This window comes from Dromiciops gliroides, chromosome 1, assembly GCF_019393635.1.
Source record: "Dromiciops gliroides isolate mDroGli1 chromosome 1, mDroGli1.pri, whole genome shotgun sequence".
Taxonomy (NCBI): domain Eukaryota; kingdom Metazoa; phylum Chordata; class Mammalia; order Microbiotheria; family Microbiotheriidae; genus Dromiciops; species Dromiciops gliroides.
In genome coordinates, this window is record NC_057861.1 from 693,325,102 (window position 1) to 693,346,311 (window position 21,210).

The 21,210-nt window shown below is 35.7% G+C and overlaps 1 protein-coding gene across 1 annotated transcript; it reads right to left on the reverse strand.

Moving 5' to 3' along the window:
* Positions 1 to 20,098: 20,098 nt before the first annotated feature.
* Positions 20,099 to 20,711, reverse strand: LOC122735270 (microsomal glutathione S-transferase 3-like). The gene has a single exon (XM_043976653.1). It carries the CDS (start codon positions 20,671 to 20,673, stop codon positions 20,215 to 20,217), a length of 459 nt encoding a protein of 152 aa, XP_043832588.1. The 5' UTR covers positions 20,674 to 20,711; the 3' UTR covers positions 20,099 to 20,214.
* Between the last annotated feature and the right edge of the window lie 499 nt (positions 20,712 to 21,210).

A 21,210-nucleotide genomic window follows, 5' to 3' on the forward strand; every position in this document is an offset into this window, starting at 1 on the left:
CAACCAGAGATAATTTAGAAGACTTCAGGAAAAGGTCGGTCTGACTTGGGCAAAAGGGAGGCCCAGCGCAGGGCAGCAACCCAGCGCCTAGGGGGTCAGGGCAAGTCAGCAGGAGCTGCGGGCCACAGCCGAACAACTGAGGCCCCTGGAACCTGGTACAAAAATCTGGTGGCCAAGAAGGACAGTGGAAAAACCTACCTGTACCGGCCGAGAGGGCCACGAATGGGTCAGGCGGGATTAGACGCCGGGGTCCGGCGCCTGGCTGGCCGAGCACAATCAGACAGGAAGTGAAGCCTGGGAGATCTCCACACACCATAAAGGCCTCAGAGTAAAAACCCGGTCACACAGTACCTATACACCTGCACAAGAAGCCCAAAACAGGGACCTGGTGCCCCCAGAGCAGACCTCAACTTAAAGAATAAATAAATAAGCTGCAATAATGAGTAAGAAGCAAAAAAGAGCCCTCTCCATTGAGAGCTTCTTTATCAATAGGGAAGAAGCCAACACAAACTCAGATGAGGACAATAGTCTCAAATTGCCTACATCTGAAGCCTCATGAGGGAAAGTGAATTGATCTCAAGAACAAAAAGCCTTCCTGGAAGAGCTCAAAAAGGATTCTAAAAATCAATTGCAAGAGGTAGAAGAAAAAATGGGGAGAGAAATGAAAGCAAAACAAGAAAACTATGAAAAAAGAATCAGCTGCTTGGAAAAGGAAGCACAAAATTTCACTGAAGAAAACAAAGCCTTAAAAAATTCATTGGGCCAAATGGAAAAAAAGCTGCATAATCTCACTGAAGAAAACAATACCTTAAAAAATTCACTTGGCCAAATGGAAAAAAAGGTGCATAATCTCACTGAAGAAAACAATGCCTTAAAAATTAAAGTGGGACAGTTGGAAGATAAGGAATCCATGAGACACCAGGAATCAGTCAAGCAGAATAAAAAAAATGAAAAAATAGAAGAAAATGTGACATACTTCATTGGAAAGACAACTGATCTGGAAAACAGATTGAGGAGAGACAATTTGAGAATCACTGGACTGCCTGAAAGCCATGACCAGAAAAAGAATCTAGACACCATATTCCAGGAAATTATTAAGGAGAACTGCCCTGATATCATAGAATCAGAGGATAAAATCATCATTGAAAGAATCCACCGATCACCTCCTGAAAGAGACCCCAAAAGGAAAACTCCAAGGAATATTGTAGCCAAATTCCAGAATTATCAGGTGAAGGAGAAAATACTCCAAGCAGCCAGAAAGAAGCAATTTAAATATCATGGAACCACAGTCAGGATTTGCTCAGGACCTGGCAGCTTCAACATTAAAGGACCGCAAGGCTTGGAATATGATATTCCGGAAGGCAAAGGAGCTTGGATTGCAGCCGAGAATCTATTACCCAGCAAAAATGTGCATTTTCTTTCAGGGGAAAAGATGGACATTTAATGACATTGGGGACTTTCAATCTTTCCTGGTGAAAAGTCCAGAACTGAATAGAAAATTTGATCTCAACATACAAGACTCAAGAGAAGTTTAAAAAGGTAAACAGAGGGGAAAAAAAAAGTTACCCTATTAGGTTAAACTGTTTATATCCCTACACAGGAAGATAATACTCATAACTCTTAAGAACTGTAAATGTATTTGGGCAGAGAGAAGGACTTTATATAGAGGGTATAAATATAAATTGTTTTTGATGTGATGATACAAAAGAATTAAGGGGGTAAAATGGAGTCTATGGGGAGGAGAGGAAAAGGGAGGTGGAAGGGGATGAATTATATCATATGAAGAGGTGGAAAAAAACCTATTACAATAGAGGGAAAGAAAGGAGGGGGGAACATGGTTTCAACCCTATTCTCATTAGATTTGACTCAAAGAGGGAATAACATATACGTTCATTGGGATAAAGAAACTTAACTCATTCTTTAGGGAAACGAAAGGGGAAGGGAAAGGGGGGACTGATAGAAGGGAGGACAAAAGCAAAGGAGAAAAGGGTAAAGAAAAGAGAGGGGGGGTGATAAAAAGGGAGGGCAGATCGGGGGAGGCAGGGGTAAGAAGTAAAACATCGGTGAGGAGGAATAGGGTGAAAGAAGGGGGGAAAAGTACAAAGGGGGTAAATAGAATGGAGGGGAATAGACAGTCATTAATAATAACTGTGAATGTGAATGGGATGAACTCTGCTATAAAACGGAAGTGAATTGCAGAGTGGATTAAAAACCAGAACCCTACAATATGATGTTTACAAGAAACACATTTGAAGCAGAGAGATACACACAGAGTAAAGGTAAAAGGCTGGAACAGAATATATTATGCCTCAGCTAAAGTAAAAAAGGCAGGGGTAGCAATCCTTATCTCAGACAAAGTGCAGGCAAAAATAGATCTCATTAAAAGAGATAAGGAAGGAAATTACATCTTAATGAAGTAATATCAATATTAAATATGTATGCGCCAAGTGGTATAGCATCCAAGTCCTTAGAGGAGAAGTTAAATGAGTTACAAGAGGAATTAGACAGTAATACTATACTAGTGGGGGATCTGAATCTCCCCCTCTCAGAATTAGATAAATCTAGCCAAAAAATAAATAAGAAAGAAGTGAAAGAGGTGAATAGATTACTAGAAAAGTTAGACATGATAGATGTCTGGAGAAAATTGAATGGGGATAGAAAGGAATATACCTTTTTCTCAGCAGTACATGGCACATTTTCAAAAATTGACCATGTATTAGGGCACAAAAACATCATAGTCAAATGTAGAAAGGCAGAAATAGTAAATGCATCCTTCTCAGATCATGATGCAATAAAAATTACATGTAAGAAAGAGCCAGGGAAACGTAGAATGAAAATCAATTGGAAACTAAATAATTTCATTCTAAAGAATGAATGGGCCAAACAAGAAATCATAGAAACAATCAATAACTTTATCCAAGAGAATGACAATAATGAGACAACATACCAAAATCTATGGGATGCAGCCAAAGCAGTGCTTAGGGGAAAATTTATAGCTCTAAATGCTTACATGAATAAAAAAGAGAAAGAGGAGATTAATGAATTGGGCATGCAACTTAAAAAGCTAGAAAAAGAACAAATTAGAAATCCCCAATTAGACACTAAATTAGAGATCCTGAAAATTAAAGGAGAAATTAATAAGATTGAAAGCAAAAAAACTATAGAATTAATCAATAAAATTAAGAGCTGGTTTAATGAAAAAAACAATAAAATAGATAAAATATTGGTTAATTTGATTAAAAAAAAAGAAAGAAGAAAACCAAATTACCAGTATCGAAAATGAAAAGGGTGATGTTACCACCAATGAAGTGGAAATTAAATCAATAATTAGGAATTATTTTGCCCAACTGTATGCCAATAAATTTGACAATCTAAATGAAATGGATGAATATTTCCAAAAATACAAACTGCCCAGGTTAACTGAAGAAGAAATAAAATCCTTAAATAAACCCATATTAGAAAAAGAAATTGAACAAGCCATTAATGAACTCCCTAAGAAAAAATCCCCAGGGCCAGATGGGTTTACGGGTGAATTTTACCAAACATTTAAAGAACAATTAATTCCAATATTATACAAATTATTTGGAAAAATAGGTGAAGAAGGAGTTCTACCAAATTCGTTTTATGACACAAATATGGTGGTGATACCAAAACCAGGCAAAGCAAAAACAGAGAAAGAAAATTATAGACCAATTTCGCTAATGAATATTGATGCTAAAATCTTAAATAAGATATTAGCAAGGAGATTACAGCAAGTGATCACCAGGATAATACACTATGACCAGGTGGGATTTATACCAGGAATGCAGGGCTGGTTCAACATTAGGAAAACTATTAACATAATCAACCATATCAATAAAAAACCAACCAAAATCATATGTATCTCAATAGATGCAGAGAAAGCTTTTGACAAAGTACAACACCCATTCCTAATAAAAACACTAGAGAGTTTAAGAATAGGTGGAGCTTTCCTTAGAATAATAAACAGTATCTACCTAAAGCCATCAGCAAGTATTATATGCAATGCAGATAATTAGAGGCCTTCCCAATAAGATCAGGGGTGAAACAGGGATGTCCATTATCACCCCTATTATTTAATATTGTTCTAGAAATGTTAGCTTTAGCAATCAGAGAAGAGAAAGGAATTAAAGGAATTAGAATAGGCAAGGAGGAAACAAAACTATCACTCTTTGCAGATGATATGATGGTATACTTAAAGAATCCTAGAGAATCAACTCAAAAATTACTTGAAAAAATTAACAACTTTAGCAAAGTAGCAGGATATAAAATAAATCCACATAAATTATCAGCATTTCTATACATGACCAACAAAGTCCAGCAGCAAGAGATAGAAAGAGAAATTCCATTTAAAGTAACGGTAGATAATATAAAATACTTGGGAGTCTACTTGCCAAGACAAACCCAGGAACTCTATGAACACAACTACCAAACACTCTTCACACAAATCAAATCAGATCTAAATAATTGGAAAGATATCAATTGCTCATGGATAGGCAGAGCTAATATAGTAAAAATGACAATACTGCCTAAATTAATTTACTTATTCAGTGCCATACCAATCAGACTACCTAAAAATTATTTTATACAGCTAGAAAAAATAATAACAAGATTCATCTGGAGAAACAAAAAATCAAGAATATCCAGGGAAATAATGAAAAAAAATTCACAGGAAGGTGTGATAGCGGTACCAAACCTGGAGCTTTACTATAAAGTGGCAGTCATCAAAACTATCTGGTACTGGCTAAAAAATAGAGTGGTAGATCAATGGAATAGGCTAGGCTCAGGAAATGCAGTAGTAAATGACACTAGTAATGTAGTGTTTGATAAACCCAAAGACTCCAGCTTCTGGGATAGGAACTCAGTATTTGACAAAAACTGCTGGGAAAACTGGAAGATAGTATGGCAGAAATCAGGCATAGACCAACATCTGACACCTTATACTAAAATAAGGTCAAAATGGATACACGATTTAGACATAAGAGGTGATACCATAGGTAAATTAGGAGAGAAAGGAATAGTGTACCTATCAGATCTTTGGAAAGGAAAACAGTTTTTGACCAAACAAGAGATAGAGTATATTATAAAATGCAAAATGGATGATTTTGATTATATTAAATTAAAAAATTTCTGGACAAACCGAAGCAATGCATCCAAAATTAGAAGGGAGGCAGAAAGCTGGGAAACAATTTTTGAGGCCAGTACTTCTGATAAAGGCCTCATCTCTAAAATATATAGGGAACTAAATCAAATTTATAAGAATCCAAGTCATTCCCCAATTGAGAAACGGTCAAAGGATATGAACAGGCAGTTTTCTGATGAAGAAACCAAAGCTATCTATTCCCATATGAAAAAATGCTCTAAATCTCTAATGATTAGAGAGATGTAAATTAAAACAACTCTGAGGTACCACCTGACACCTATCAGATTAACTAAAATGACAAAAAAAGAAGATAATAAATGTTGGAGAAGCTGTGGGAAAATTGGAACACTAATTTATTGTTGGTGGAGCTGTGAACTGATCCAACCATTCTGGAGAGCAATTTGGAATTATGCCCAAAGGGTGATAAAGCTGTGCATACCCTTTGACCCAGCAATTCCACTTTTAGGTCTTTTTCCAAAGAAATCATGGAAGGGGGAAAGGGACCCACATGTACAAAAATATTTATAGCTGCTCTTTACGTGGTAGCAAGGAATTGGAAGTTGAGGGGGTCCCCATCAATTGGGGAATGGCTGGACAAGTTGTGGTATATGAATGCAATGGAATACTATTGTGCTGTAAGAAATGATGAGCAGGAGGAGTTCAGAGAAACCTGGAGGGTCTTGCGTGAGCTGATGATGAGTGAGATGAGCAGAACCAGAAGAACATTGTACACAGTATCATCAACATTGAGTGTTGACCTACTGTGATGGACTATATTCTTCTCACCAATGCAATGGTACAGAAGAGTTCCAGGGCACTCATGATAGAATAGGATCTCCAAATCCAAGAAAAAAAAAAAAAAAAAGAACTGTGGAGTATCGATGCTGATTGAACCATAATATTTCTTTTGTTTTGGGAGCTGTTGTTTTTTTTTTTTCTATTTTGAGGTTTTGCATTACTGCTCTGACTTTTTCTCTTATAACAGGATTAATCCAGAAATAGGATTAATGTTATTATGGATATATATGTGTGTGCATATACATATATATACATATATACATACATACATATATATATATATATATATATATATATATATATATATATATATATACACACACACACATCTAAAAAAAGTGATCTGAGTCAGTTATTTCATGAAAATGGAAACTTAACTTTCAGCATTTTCTGCTCATTTGTTTGGTGTGGTTTGTTTCATTTTTGTGGCAAGAACAAAAACCCTGAATCAATTTTTCTAGCAATCTATGGAAACATCTTGGATGTGTAGTCAGGGCCCATGTTAGGTTGGCTTCCAATTGGAGTTATTGCCTGATTGGAGGATGATTACTCAAAATGGAAACAATTTGATTAAAGTTTTTTACTATGTTTTTCCTAAGTGATTCAGTGAGACACATAATAATGTAATAATGAAGGGAATGAGGAGAATTAGGATGGAGATGAGAGTCAAGATCAGATTGGTTGATCTACATACAAACCTTAAAGTAGTGAAAAAGGGCAATACCCCACACAAAAGGGAGGAGAAATAAAGTGACTGGGGATTTAGCTGTCTTGGTGCCTAGCTTCTACTGAAGCAGAACAATTCATCCAACTGGTGAGAATGAGTACTTGTTTGACAGAACTTTGTTCTGACTATTGAATAGTTCTTTCATTCAAAGGCTACAGTGTTCCCTACAGGCTATTATTTTCTGATTTTAATTCTTAAACCAACTTTTTATGTAGAATCTTAGGCTACTGATTCCTAGCAACTCTTTTTCTGAAATCTTTGCAATCTATTTTCCCCAAATTTATACTATACATCAGACAATGTCCAGATTTTTTCTCATCATTCAATAATTATTTTCTTCCAAAGATCCTATCAGTTATTTTTCAACAACCTATTACTCCTTATTTCCTCAGTGAAGCCTTTACTGGTAAGTTCAGCCCTCAAAGAAATTTTCCTTCTTTCAATTGGTATTGTAGACAAATTCAGTTCCCTGTCTTCAGTTCAAAACTGAAGTTTCACATGTTTTAATTCTTTCTCCTCATCAAGATTAGAAGATTATTTAGGAAAAAGATCTATCCCTTGTACCTTTTTGTTGTTTCCAAGAGTAACACCGTTTCCAGAATAGCCATTCAATAAACAATTCTTAATCAAATACATAAAATAGCATGATTTACAAAGAAAATTAAGTGTGATTGGGTATAATTGTATGGCTTAAATAACCACTAAATAGGTGGAAAGTCTTTTTTTTTTCTCCACTTGTTAAAATATAGGTGTGTGAACTTCTGTGTTTATTTGAAACTTTGTTTTGTTTTTCATCTTAAAGCTCCTGAGTAGTTTAATTAAAAGTAAATTTCTCTGTCAGTATTTCCATCTTAAAATTGGCATTAGATCCACTCCTTGGCATTATTAAATATATTCTCTGCCTTTCCTTGAATAGAGATTTGAATTGGTTATATTGGGTATTAACTGTTCATCTGTTTTGATATTTATAAATTAATTTCAGGTTAATAGTAATTGATGCTTCTAATTGATATGGGAAAGAGAGAAGAAAGGTATGAATTGGGCTAAAGGTTGGGCTAGAAGGCCTCTAAGTTTCCTTCCATCTCTAAGATGTAACACAGGAAGAGAAAAGAGGCACTACTCTTATAAACAAAGTAAAACAAGCCTCAAAGAAAAAAATCCAACAAACACTTTTTAAATACCTTCTTACATACCAGGCATGAAAATTAGCACCGAAGATATTAAGAGCAATACTCTCTTTTGGAGCATGGGCTGGCTTAAGTTTTATTTCTCCTCTTTAATCATTCTCCATTCTAATCAAATTGCATTACTAGTTATTTCTCTCACATGGCATTTTACGTACAACCTCATTGCATTTGGAAAGGCCTAAAGTGTTTCTCTTCCTCTTGTGAGGCAGTTAGTTCATAGAGTAGATTAAGTGCTAGGCATGGAATCAGGAAGATCTGAATTCAAATCCAAGCTCAAACACTTATTAGCTTTGTAACCCCATGTAAATCAATTAACTCTAATCATCAGTTTGCTAATCTGTAAAATGTGCATTATAATGGAAGCTACCTAAATGGATTGTTGTGATGATAAAATGAGATATTTTAAAGTGCTTAGCCCAATGTTTGGCACACAGTAGGCACTACATAAATGCTTATTCCCTTCCCCTTTCCCATATCTACTGCCAACAAGCATTATTTTCTTTAAAAGCTTAGCTTAATTTTGACCTCCTCATTGAAACCTTACTTGAAACTGCACCCTATCCTCCACATTTCCTAAGGCTTTTCTCTCAAGTTATCCTGCATCATACCTTTTTGTGATCATGTTTTATCATTCCAGTATTATGTATGATGTATGCATGTGTACATACACACATACATATGTGTATGTATACATACATATATATGTGTGTATGTATGTGTCTGAGTATTTATCCATTAAAGGCAAAGATGATTGTGTTTTCTTTGTTATCTCCAAGTAGTACAGTGAATTCTAATTCACAGGTGCTTAAATATTTGTTGAATAGATTATTATCTCAGAGCAATAATGGGAATTAAACATTATCTAGCTATCTATACTTTAGCTATACATTTTTGCCTTGTGACCTTATTCTTTGACTTATGCCCTTTTATATTTTTGTATTTCTCTATTTCTATGTCCATATCCATGCCCAAGATCCATGTCCATGGTCATGTCTAAGTATATACCTATTTCTATATCGATATCTTTAGATATATAGAGAGAATTATGTCTATATCTATGGCCACATACCTATATTTCCATAATATCTATATAGATATGCTTATTTAGATAGATGAATACCTATATGTTTTTATATTCATATGGTTATATATGGATATTGAGACCGTATATAAATTAATAGAGCTACTGTATATATTGTTGTTGTTTTACTAGTGTCTAACTCTTCATGACCCCATTTGGGATTTTATTGGCAAAGATACTGGAGTGGTTTTCCATTTCCTTCTCCAGCTTATTTTATAAACAAGGAACTGAGGCAAACAGGGTTAAGTGACTTGCCCAGGATCACACAACTAGTAAGTGTCTGAGGCCAGATTTGAACTCATGAAGATAATTTTTTTTCTGACTCCAGGCCTGGTACTTTATCCATTTTACCACCTACCTGATACATACACACACACACACACACACACACACACACACACACACACGTGTGTATATATTCTAGATAGATGACAGAAAGATAGATAGATATGCTAAATGTATATCTATCTCTATCTATCCATCTACACATACATGAATTTTCATGGGAATGATAAGAAAAATAAAATCATCTCCATTTCTAAAGATACAGTATAATCTATTAGAAGGATAATATATAGTTACAAATAAGTATGATACATAGTAATTTGGGGAGAGCACCCTAGGAAATGGGGCATTTGTGTGATGGGATGGAGTTCAAGTCATGTTTCAATAAGGAGGTGACAGTAACACTAAACTTTAAGAAAGTTGCTGAATATTAGAGGTAGAGAGAAAACATTTTATTTAGACCTGCTAAAGAATATATGTGTGTGTGCATATACACACAAAGTATGGCTATACCTGAGAGCTGAGTTTTGGTCTAAATGTCTATCCTCAACTTAGATACTTTTGACTATGCATTAAGTCATATCTTTAGTGTCAGTGCTCATGCACTACAATATGACATTATAATGTGAAATACAGTTGAAATAATTATCTGCAATTAAATTTATGCTAATTTCTGATGTTTATCAGATTATTAATGACAATATTAAAATATTATACGTTGTATGTTTAGGGACTCTAATTGGTTCTTGGAAGAATATGTGCAAAAAAACAGTATGAGATTTGTTGGAGGGAGTGGGGAGAGGCAAGCCTGGGATAAATTTCTAACTTTTCTAGTCTTCTCTAATGAAGCCCATACATATATTTTTTTTCAGTTTATTGAATAGAATTTTATTTTCCAAAATATATGTAAAAACAAATTTTAACATAAATTTTTTAAAAATTTGTGTTCCAACTTCTCTTTCCTCCATTCTCACCCCCCACCCACTAGAACTCAAGCATTTCAAAATAAGTTATACATGCATACTCATGGAAAACATTCCCACATTAGCTAGATTGTGAGAGAAAACAGCCAAAACCCCCCCAAAACTTCAGATTGAGGAATTGTCAAAGAGGAAAAACCATTTTTTTTAAAAATGTGTTTCCAGGGGCAGTTAGGTGTCACAGTGGACAGAGCACCGGCCCTGGAACCAGGAGTCCCCAAGCCCAAATCCAGCCCCAGACATAAGGCACCCCACAAAGAACAAAACATAAATGCTTTACAGATATCATTCCATCATATTGAGTTCAGACCTGTGTCCTCTGTTAATTCCATACTGAGATAGTTCTTATGAGTTTGAAGTATTATCTTCCCATGTAGGAATGTGAACAGTTTGATCTTTTAATATCCCTCATGAAGTCTTTTTCCTGTTTATCTTTTTATGCTTCTCCAGAGTCTTGTATTTGAAAGTCAAATTTTCTATTCAGTTCAGTTCTTTTCATAACAAATGCCTGAAAGTCTTCTTTCTCATTGAAATTCCATGTTTTCCTCTGAAAGATGATGCTTAGTTTTGCTGGGTACATGATTTTTGGCTGTAGTCCCAGTTCTCTTGCCCTCTGGAATATCATATTCCATGCCCCCCGGTCCTTTAATGTAGAAGCTGCTAGATCTTGCTTTATCCTTATTGGAGCTCCACAGTATTTAAATTCCTTTTGTCTAGCTGCTTGCAATATTTTCTCCTTGACCTGGGAGTTCTGGAATTTGGCTATAATATTCCTGGAGGTTTTCCTTTTGGGATCTCTTTCAGGAGGTGATTGGTGGATTCTTTCAATTTCTATTTTAGCTTCTGCTTCTAGAATATCAGGGCAATTTTCCCTCACAATCTCTTGGAGGATGGTGTCTAAGCTCTTGTTTTGGTCATGGTTTTCAGATAGTTCAATGATTTTCAAATTATCTCTCCTAGATTTATTTTCCAGGTCAGCTGTTTTTCCAAGGAGATATTTCACATTGCCCTCTATTTTTTCATTCAATTGGATATGCTTTACTGTTTCTTGGTTTCTCATAAGGTCACTAGCTTCCATTTGTTCAATCCTAATTCTTAGGCAATAAGTTTCTTCAGAGCACTTTTGTATCTCCTTTTCCACTTGGCTTTTCAAACTTTTGACTTTTTTCTCATGACTCTCCTGCATTGCTTTCATTTCTCTTTCCATTCCTTCCTCTCTTTCTCTACATCTTCATTGTATCTCTCCTACTTTCTCTTCAAAGTATCTTTTGAGAGCTTCCATGGCCTGAGACCAATTCATGTTTTTCTTGGAAGCTTTGGATGTTGGAGCTCTGACCCTGTTATTATCTTCTTCTTCTGAGGATGTATTGTGGTCTACCTTTCCTCCAAAGAAGTTTTCTATGGTCTTCTTCTTTCTCTGCCTCCTCATCCTGGCTTACTATTTCTTGGCTTTTTACTTCTTCTTAAAGTGTAGTACTGCTTCCAGGACACATAGTTTGTGCTACAGCTTCGCCTAGGGGGTGATTAGGCTTCTTCTCAGCCTGCCTGGCTTGTGAGTAATCACAGCCCTTTTCTCTTTGACCCGGAGACAGAAGTCTGATTGAACTCTGATTCTCTATGATCAGAAGCTTGGTGTGCTTTTGCCCCTCTCCCACTGGGCCACCACCAGTCAATTCAGTCCACTGGTTCAGACCCAGGGTGCTTTGCCCCAACTCCAGTAGATACTGCCTCCACTTCACCCTGGCCTACCACCAAACCCCCTCACCAGTCTGTGATCAGAGCCTCAGAAGCTGCTGATGCTGAAGACTCTGACATGCACTGGAAGAAGTGTCCCTGGCTGGGTCTGGACTGTGTGCTGAGCTGTTCAGCCTGATCAGTAGGTGATCAGAATTGCCCTCTTTTGCAGAGAAATAGTCTCACTCTGTTCTTATGTGCATTAGACTGTTCTGGGTTTTGATTTTTTTACCACATTATTTGAGCCTGAATGGACAGGTTTATCTGGAGCTTGTGGGAGTCATAGCCTCTCCTCCGCCATCTTGGCTCTGCCCCCATACATATATTTTACATAGAACAGAAGACACTAATGTTGAGGGTTAAAACTAGTTTCCTCACCACAGATTCAGTCAAGATTTTTCTATTTCTGGAAATATTATCCTGAGTATAATTTGTCTCAGCAAGGGGAACATAACAAGGACTAGGCCTTTAAATTAGTTTCTCATCATAAACCTGATTGTAATTGAACTGAAAGGTCCAGAAGAAGAGAGGGAATTCAAAGAAGATATGCAATGTTAGTTTAAACATCTGGAACTTGTGAAAAGGCCGAAACAGGAAAAGAGCTTCATAGCCATTGGCTGACATTGGTATTTGAAAGTATTTTGTAGCTATGGATTAGGAAAACTGACTTAAGAAGAAGAGGAGCAATCCTCCCCAAATTATTATGTTTCCACTAAATACTGTTAACTGAGGTTCAGTGAGAAGTTAAATACTAGTAGGAACAACGATAATCCTTCCCTGAAGAAATGATACAATCCCCCCTCTCCCTAGTATTTATTGGTGATCTGTCTAACAAAGACAGAAGAGCTATCTAACAGCCCTAGCCTTTCTCTGTGTGAGAGAAGATTTTTAGCTACAGTATCCCTAGTGAATAAATTACTAAAGATTAGGCGATTCTCAAAATATTGCAAAACCGTCTGTGGTAAATACATGATAAGAACACCCGAAGCTATTAGCAACTCTGTAGAATCAAAGTCATGAATGAGCCCTCCTCATGTGTTTTCTTAATACCTGGGTTCCACACATATGTATGTTCTATGTGTTTGCTTTATACTTAGGGTAAATATATTTCCAGAAACTGAGGTCTAGGTTTATGAGGAAAAAATATGTTGTTGCTTTTGTTACCATCCTATTATGTTAAATATCTTTGTGCTGACCTATGAATCTTCTGAGTGGCTAGTAAATGTATGCCCATCCATGGATACTTGATTCACATGCAAGACTTGGGGAAAGGGGTATATAAGAATATGTCTGTGAAGACTCTATAGAAGATGAGCTTAGACAGTAGAAAATACCTCTTGTGGTCATTTCTTTTAACTCAAAGGTTTGGGAAATAGAAGGACTTTTTAGTAGAATCCTTTTTATTGCAGCCAACCATGACTGGTGTCCATCATTGATCCATGAGGTGCACAACTCATGGGGCTGGAACTAAAATGGTGTTTACCTTTAACTTTACTCCTAAACATGAGTTCTCTCTTGTATAAACTGTCACTTCGAACTCCTTCTCTTATTGTTACTTTGAATCTTGTTCTTTCTTTTGTTCCATCTCTGGGAAAGAATCCAAAAATCTTTTCCACTTTTAAAATCCATTGTCCTATAGTTGTGCTGAGAAAAAGAAATCTGAAACTCACAACCACAGGAACAACTACATTTCTGGCAGCTAGATTCTAAGCTTCCTGCATCATTCAGTGTGTACCTTCTATAGGACTTCAGGGTATTATAAAGTATTTTTCTAAGAGCCAGATGGATTGCATCCAAATTACTTATTCATTATCATTTCTTTTTGTTCTTTCCCTGCAGCCAACATAAGTATGTAGAAATACTTAAAAAAGAATGTCAGAAGTATCATGTTGTAATAAAAATAGCACTGAACTTGGAGTCAGAGGGTCTTGGTATGACCTTGGGCATGTCACTTTCCTTCCTTGAGAAATAATATCCTCATACGTAAGGTGAAGGGAATGAAAGTACCAAAGTATAGATAATGAAACATGCCTCCCTTTTTCAAATTAGAAGGGGAGGAGACTAGTGGGGAAGTCATAAATTTGTCATAATCTATAGATACTTTATCAGATGTTTTTGAGTAATTTCTTTGCTTTATCATGAGGCTTATGTGAGGAAGACAGAGTGAGAGGGGAAGATAATAAGGCTCTGCCTATTACTATTTCAAAGAAAGGTATAGGGAAAAGGCTGTTAATACTAGTGGTAACACTAGGTTCTAAGGGCATGAGGAATGAGGAAAGGTGTCATTGTCCAACTGGAAGGGGAAAAGGAAAAGGGAGAAAGAGAGATTGGTATAAGGATATGAGGAAAGGGATCAGGTCTTTCTGTCAAGTGAGTTAGGGTGATAGGAGTCTCAGGGCTTCTCTGTGCATAGGGGTAATAGGAAATCAAGACTCTAGTATGATTTAAAGGTTGTTGGGCATTGGTAAGAGTCAGGTCAACTTCTACAGCAAATTAAAAAGCAGTTATTAACTACCTGCTAGGTTCTAAGCATCATACTAGGTCCTGGAAATCCAAACAATAAAGAAATATCTTTTCTCAAAGAGCTTCTACTTATCAGGCAAGACAAAAAAGGGGGATTTTTTTCTGTGCTTTTGTATAATAGATATTTATATCTATATATGTGAATTTATGTGTTACTATCATATGTATATGTGTGTATAATAGATAAATCCAAGGTAGTTAGTAAAGAAAGCCACCAGCAATTGGAGGAAGAGAATCAGGAAAGGTTTCACATACAAAAAAGTCTTTGAGTTATATCTTGAAAGAAGAATGTGATTTTTAGAGGGGGGGTAGAGTTGTGGAGATGGCATTACATTTATAGGAGTTAGCCTGAAATAAAGATAGGAAAATGAGGAACAGAGAGGCCAGGCTAACTGGGTTGCACATACATAAATGTTGCTTTACAATTTATCTCATTCTATAGTAAATAGGTGGGACAAAGGTCACATATTTTGCCCATTCCAATATGAGAAGAACATGACCCAAATGACATCCTGACAGCATTAAGTAAGTCTACATGGCCAACATAGTTAGAATTAAGCTATTTGCTTATACTTCCACCTGTCTTGTCCAAAAGTCTGCTTAGTTAGATCTTTAGTCAGGTAAACTCTTCTAACTTATATTTATATATGCCTCCTTCATTGATGTCCCAGCATGAATTGCAGTTTAGCTGAAACATAATGCCTACACTTATGGAATTTATAGTCTAGTAGAGGGACAAATCAAGTCAACAAGCATTTATTAATTGCTTACCATATTCTAATCATCATGCTCAGCTCTAGAGAAGACAAAAATTCAGTATAAACTATATGAATGCTATCACCTGATTACTGCAACACCCTGACCTCTTATCTAATGGAATTACTAATTTAATGAATATTGATAAATATTTATTGATAAATAACAAATATTGAACAAGTAGAAATGTTGATTTATTGTCCCTCCTGCACCTCTAACCTCATTATTTTTTCTTTTTTGGAGGAGTATACAGTCCCAAGGGATATGATGCCATGTAATAGGATAGAGAAGTGATAACATCTGTTTGCTCTTTGAGAAGTCTCAGGCTTTCCTATTTATTCTTCCTTTGACTCTGACAGAGACTTCCTGTTGACTATGAATGGAATCTGCAGTAGAAAGATGAAATTGGGCTAAGACTTTTAGGAATAGTTATGATGGCTGGAAGCATGGATTTCTTTTATTGATGGCACTCTTAAACTCTTAAAACAGTCTTCTGTTACCAAGGGAACAAAAGTCAAGCAGACAGGACAATTCTTCAAATTCACACAACCCAGGTACCCAGATGGCAGAGATCAGAGAATGAGAGACTACTCTGGAGTAGTAGAGAGTATCAACAATTGAAAGTTTTATCTTGACTTTCTCCTTCTTGTGTTTTCTTGTTATCTCTTTCTTGTATTAGAGACTCAGACATTCACTTCTCTTGTTTTTGTTTATTTTTTTTTTACTTTCTTCTTTTTTTCTAGGAGGATTTTGGGGAGAAGGTTAGTGCATAAAGGCCCCATTTAATTTTAATCAAACTTTTGCTATATTTAATGTTACAAACATACACAGAGTACACTAAATACCTGTGTTTTGCGGATGTGGAGTTCATTGATGAAGACTGAAGATTCCCACTGTGTGTGTGGAGCAGGGAAAAGGGAAGACAAATTTATTTCCTATTTAAATAATTTTGGTACACATATCACTTGATCACCTTGTTTAAGTGCTTTGAATCACACAACCCTTTGGGGCTGTGTGGGATGCTTTCTTTAATGTGTATGCTACAGACTCAAAAAGGAGTGCTTAGTTCGTTGTTGAACAGCTCAGATCATATATTCCCTCACTGAAATTTTCTAAGTATTGTCTAATGAATTAGGGTTATAGCCCTAGTGAAATGATAAAGTGGATAATTTAAGGTTTCCAAGTATTTTCCTTTATATACATTTTTGGGGGCAGGGCAATGAGGGTTAAGTGACTTGCCCAGGGTCACACAGCTAGTAAGTGTCAAGTGTCTGAGGTTAGATTTGAATTCAAGTACTCCTGAATCCAGGGCTGGTGCTCTATCCACTGCACCACCTAGCTGACCCTTTCAAGTATTTTCAATTTTAAATTTGAGTTATGATGAGAGATTTTATCAAATGACTTAATGAAATCCAGGTATTGGGTTGTCTATAGTATTCCTTTAATATACCAATCTAAATAGTTCTGTCAAAATTAGAGATAAGATTAGTCAAATATTCATTATGTTTAATCTATTTTAGATCATAAAGATCATTATTTCACTTTGAAAATATTTGTGAACCACACTTTTAATTATCTCATAATATTTTTCTAGGAATGAACCTGAAGGTAATTAGCCAATAGTTTGAAGAAGGTACTTTATTTTTTAAGTGCAAGAAAAATAATTCAACCATGGAGGTTGAAAAGAATGGATTTCAGGAAAAGTGAGAAAATTGAGGTGCAAATAGAGATTAGAGAAGCCTACTTACAGACACTATCTGTGTGATTATCTGGTCTGTTTCATTGAACTTATCCTTATAGTGAAAAAGAGTTGAAAATAACATGTGCTCTTCAAAAATATGTATTGCAAAGACATGACAAAATTCTAATAATTGAAAAATATAAACAACAACCCTGGACAAGTCTTTTCAGCCTTTCACAATATTTAATATACTTATACAGAATATTTGTTCTATTGCTACTAGGATATAAGGTAGTTAATTCTAAGCATCCATAAAAAGCATTCATGCCATCATTTTATTGAAGAAACACAATTCATCTTGTCCGGGGGAAAAAGTAGTGTTATTAGTCTAAAGGCACATTGTCTATACCAAGTAGAGCTTGTGAGTTGTAATCAACACTAAAAATATTTATTCAGTATATGCAAAAAAAAATGATTAATAGGTGTTCCTTTGAAGTAGATGTTTCCTGGTTCTCCCAAAGAAGTGTCTTTTGTTACTAAAACTGAGATCATATATTTTCTTTTCCCTCTAATCAGGCATGAAAATGATTCTAGAAAATCACAAGAAAGAAATATTGATTCCCCTCCCTTTGTTTTCTCTCTCCACCCTGACCCCAGCATAATTATTTGCCATTTGAAATTTTCTGATATAGTATTTTTTTTCCATTTTAATACATGGATAATAGAAACTACCTAGTCTCTCTCTCTCTGTCTCTCTGTCTCTCTCTGTATATCCATCTGTCTATCTCCTTAATAGATGTCTATTTTTGTAGGCAATTACACTTTTACCATATTCTCAAAGAAAGTGATGACTCTTCTTTCCTCTGAAAATGATCCTTCCATCTGTGCCCTGAATCCTACCCCCTCTGTCCTTCAAATGGAATTTGTTCCCACAATCATCTTCTCTTTCCAAGAATTACCCCAACATTTGGTAGTCACTGATTCAGTACATGACACTGCACTAAATTCAAGTATATACAAATGAAATGCAACATAAACAGTCCCATAAATTACAATCTATCTTGAAAATACATATTTGATTCCACTATCCCTTTCAATTACTGTCCCATTGATGCCGCAATCAAGTTGTTCTTAAAGTTCTCAGATAGTCATTCCACCATTTCTTCATCTCTCATTCCTTGTGTGAAGATAAGCATTTGTCAACCTGGAGCTGCTATCTATGATTATCAATAACCTGCTTCAAGCTAAATCTAATAGTCTTTTCTTAGTCCTCTCTCAAACTAACTTCTTGGTAGCCTGTAACACTGTTGATCATACCCATTCAAGACTCTCACCTCTTTTGTTTTCAGCAGTATTATATCCTACTTTTCTTCCCCATTTCTATCCAATTGCTCCCATCTTTGGCTTATCCCCCTCCTCTTCTGTAATAGTAATTATGAACCTCAAAGGATTTCGATACTGTTACTTTCCTTTCTATTATACCCCAAACACAAATCATTCATTTGTTCATTCATCTCAGAATGTATATATCATGATATCCTCATATTCTAAAGTAAAATCCCAGTAATACTCTTCTTATGGTAAGAATTGTGTTTGAAATAAAAATCTTCAGAACTAGCTGAAGCAGGTAATTAATGCTAAAAATCACCAAAAAAAAGTGTTGCTTTTTAAAAATTGTATCAAGTTTAAGGATGAAAGAGCAAAGAAAAAATAACATTGCAGTTTATCATTGATAATAACTGATAGTGAATAGAAGGATGAACCACTCAAATTTGATATTATATACCCAGGGAATAAAGGTAGAAGGAACAGTTTCAACAGATGACAATTAATGAGAAAAAGTGGAACACCTGAGGGATAGGAGTCCTGGGAACATAGCAATGGACCTGTGGAAAGCAGACCCAAAAAAGAACCAGGCATAAACAGTTCTCAGATGAGGGAAGCATGGATATTCAGTTTTCTAGATGATCTAGTAATGATATGACTTTTCTTCTCTTCAGAACATGAGTTTCCTGAAGAGTTCTTCCCACCCCCAAGAACATAAAAATCTATAAAAGATTATACCCATTCTTGGATCAGGAGGGTCTTTACTTACAACACAGCATGATGAAGGGATGTGTTCATGGTCACATGGCTTAAAAAATCACAGATAGAATTTGTACACAAGATTTCTTGGCTCACAATCCAGAAACTTACCTATTATAAGCAGTCAGCCCAAATCCACCTTCCTGAGGCAGGATTTTCTCAACATTAAAGGAGTTTGGATTGTTTGTTTTTAAACAAATCTATTTCCCTTATGTTTCATATCTCACTCTAATATCATACTGAAGCCCAGTGCTGAAGTTCAGTAAACAAGTGAGGTATTTTGTTTTTTGTTTTGTTTTGTTTCTTTGTTTTTAATTGATTCCTATATTCAAGGTCTGGTAATAGAAATTGCAAATACAAAGGCTAGAATAAGGCCATTCCTGGATAAATTATTTAACCTCTCTCAGCCTTGGCTTTCTGATTCATTAAAAAAAAGAGATAATAAGAACAACAAAATGAAAGGGGAGAGTATTTGACTGATTGGGTATGGGCTTGAAGTTCTACTTACCTTTCAGGCATATGCCATAGCCTGAAAGCTTCACATAGCTTTGTCCATGAATTCAGTTTTCTGTTAGATTAAAACGTTTCAACAAATAGAAATGAGCAAATGGAATAGAGTCAATCCCCCCAAAATAATTGTCCTCAAGTTTATATTTGCATTGAAAACAAAATAATGTTTAATAAAATTGTATCAATGACTATTTTTCTACAAATCATCTTTTCTTCTTTTTTTCTTACTGCATACTTAAAAATATGTTTTTGTTCTAAATTTTAAAATGGCAAGAGTCAATGTGTAGACTATTTATTCTGATTAAATTGATTTGCATTATTTTGTTTCTTTCCATACTTCTTTATACTTTTTCATATTTGTCATTTTTATGGCAGAATATTATTCTATTGCATCAGAATAATATAATTTATTCATCTATATTGATTTTTAAACATGGGTTGGTTCTATTTTTAATGATTATGAGTAAGGTAGCTATGGATATGATTGTAGAGATACATTCCATTTTCTTTCATGGTTTTTTTTTTTTTCCATAAGTACCCATAGAGTCATGGCATTTGGATTCTTTTGTTTTGTTTTGTTTTGGTTTTTTTGGTATGAGGCTAATGCCAAATAGGTTTATTGTATTTAGAAAAAAAGAAAAAAGAACACACTTAAATGATAAAGGTTTAACATCCAAAAGAAGGAGATAGTTAAGCCTTTGTTTCTTCAATGACAACTCTTAGGCCCATGGCCCAAGCCTTGGTTAATCCAACCCAGATGTTGGAAAGCAGAGCACACGGTTGTCCCCATCAGTCGTAGAAGAGCAATGGAACCCACCAGGCCTCGATTCCGCTTGCTTGGTTCTCCTGTGTAATAACCATAAGCATAAAGGACACGTCCAATTATCCACGTAATCCCCAAACCAGAAACTACACGAGGATGGTAAATGCCTCCAACAGCTAGGAAGAACAAAAAGGAAGGATACACTTCCAATGTATTCTGGTGGGCTCGCTGAATGCAGTTGAAAAGGTGCCCATTTTCCAGATCAGTACTGTACATGGTAGGATACTCCACTTTGTACTTCTTCCGGGCCTTGCTTACATTGATGGCAAGATGAGTGACTAATATGAAACTGGCGGCACCAGTGAGAACCACGAAACCATATTCCTTTGAGAGGACTGCCATCTTGGCACTAAATTACCTTCGCCCAACAATGCTCACTCTTGCCAGGAGATCCAAGTATGTATTAGAGTACTCTCCCTGGACAAATAGGCAGAGGAGAAAAAGGAGGAGGAGAAGGCTGTGCAGCATTTGGATTCTAATAGCATAACACTCAATGTGCTATAGTAGGGAAGGAGAAATGGTACTAAGGAAAATAAAGGTAAGAATGAAGCTAGATTAGAAAAAGGTTTGTGTTGGAAACAACACGATTTTGAAGGGCTTGAATGATAGATTATCAAAATATTATAAGGAGAGTAGGATATGAAATGCTTGGAATAAAGTGCAGAAATTATTACTCCCCAAAAAAAAAGAGAAGTGAGGAAATATCATTAATGCCTGATAATGGTATGCACAGAGTAATAGGATGGGATCATCAACACTTTAGGATAAGCATTTCCATTGGCTCTTCTTCCCCTTCCCCATAGATAATTTTTGGATTGGTGAGGGATTGTTTTCCTTAGGGGAAACAACAATGGGAAAGTTCACTCTCATATCTTCCTA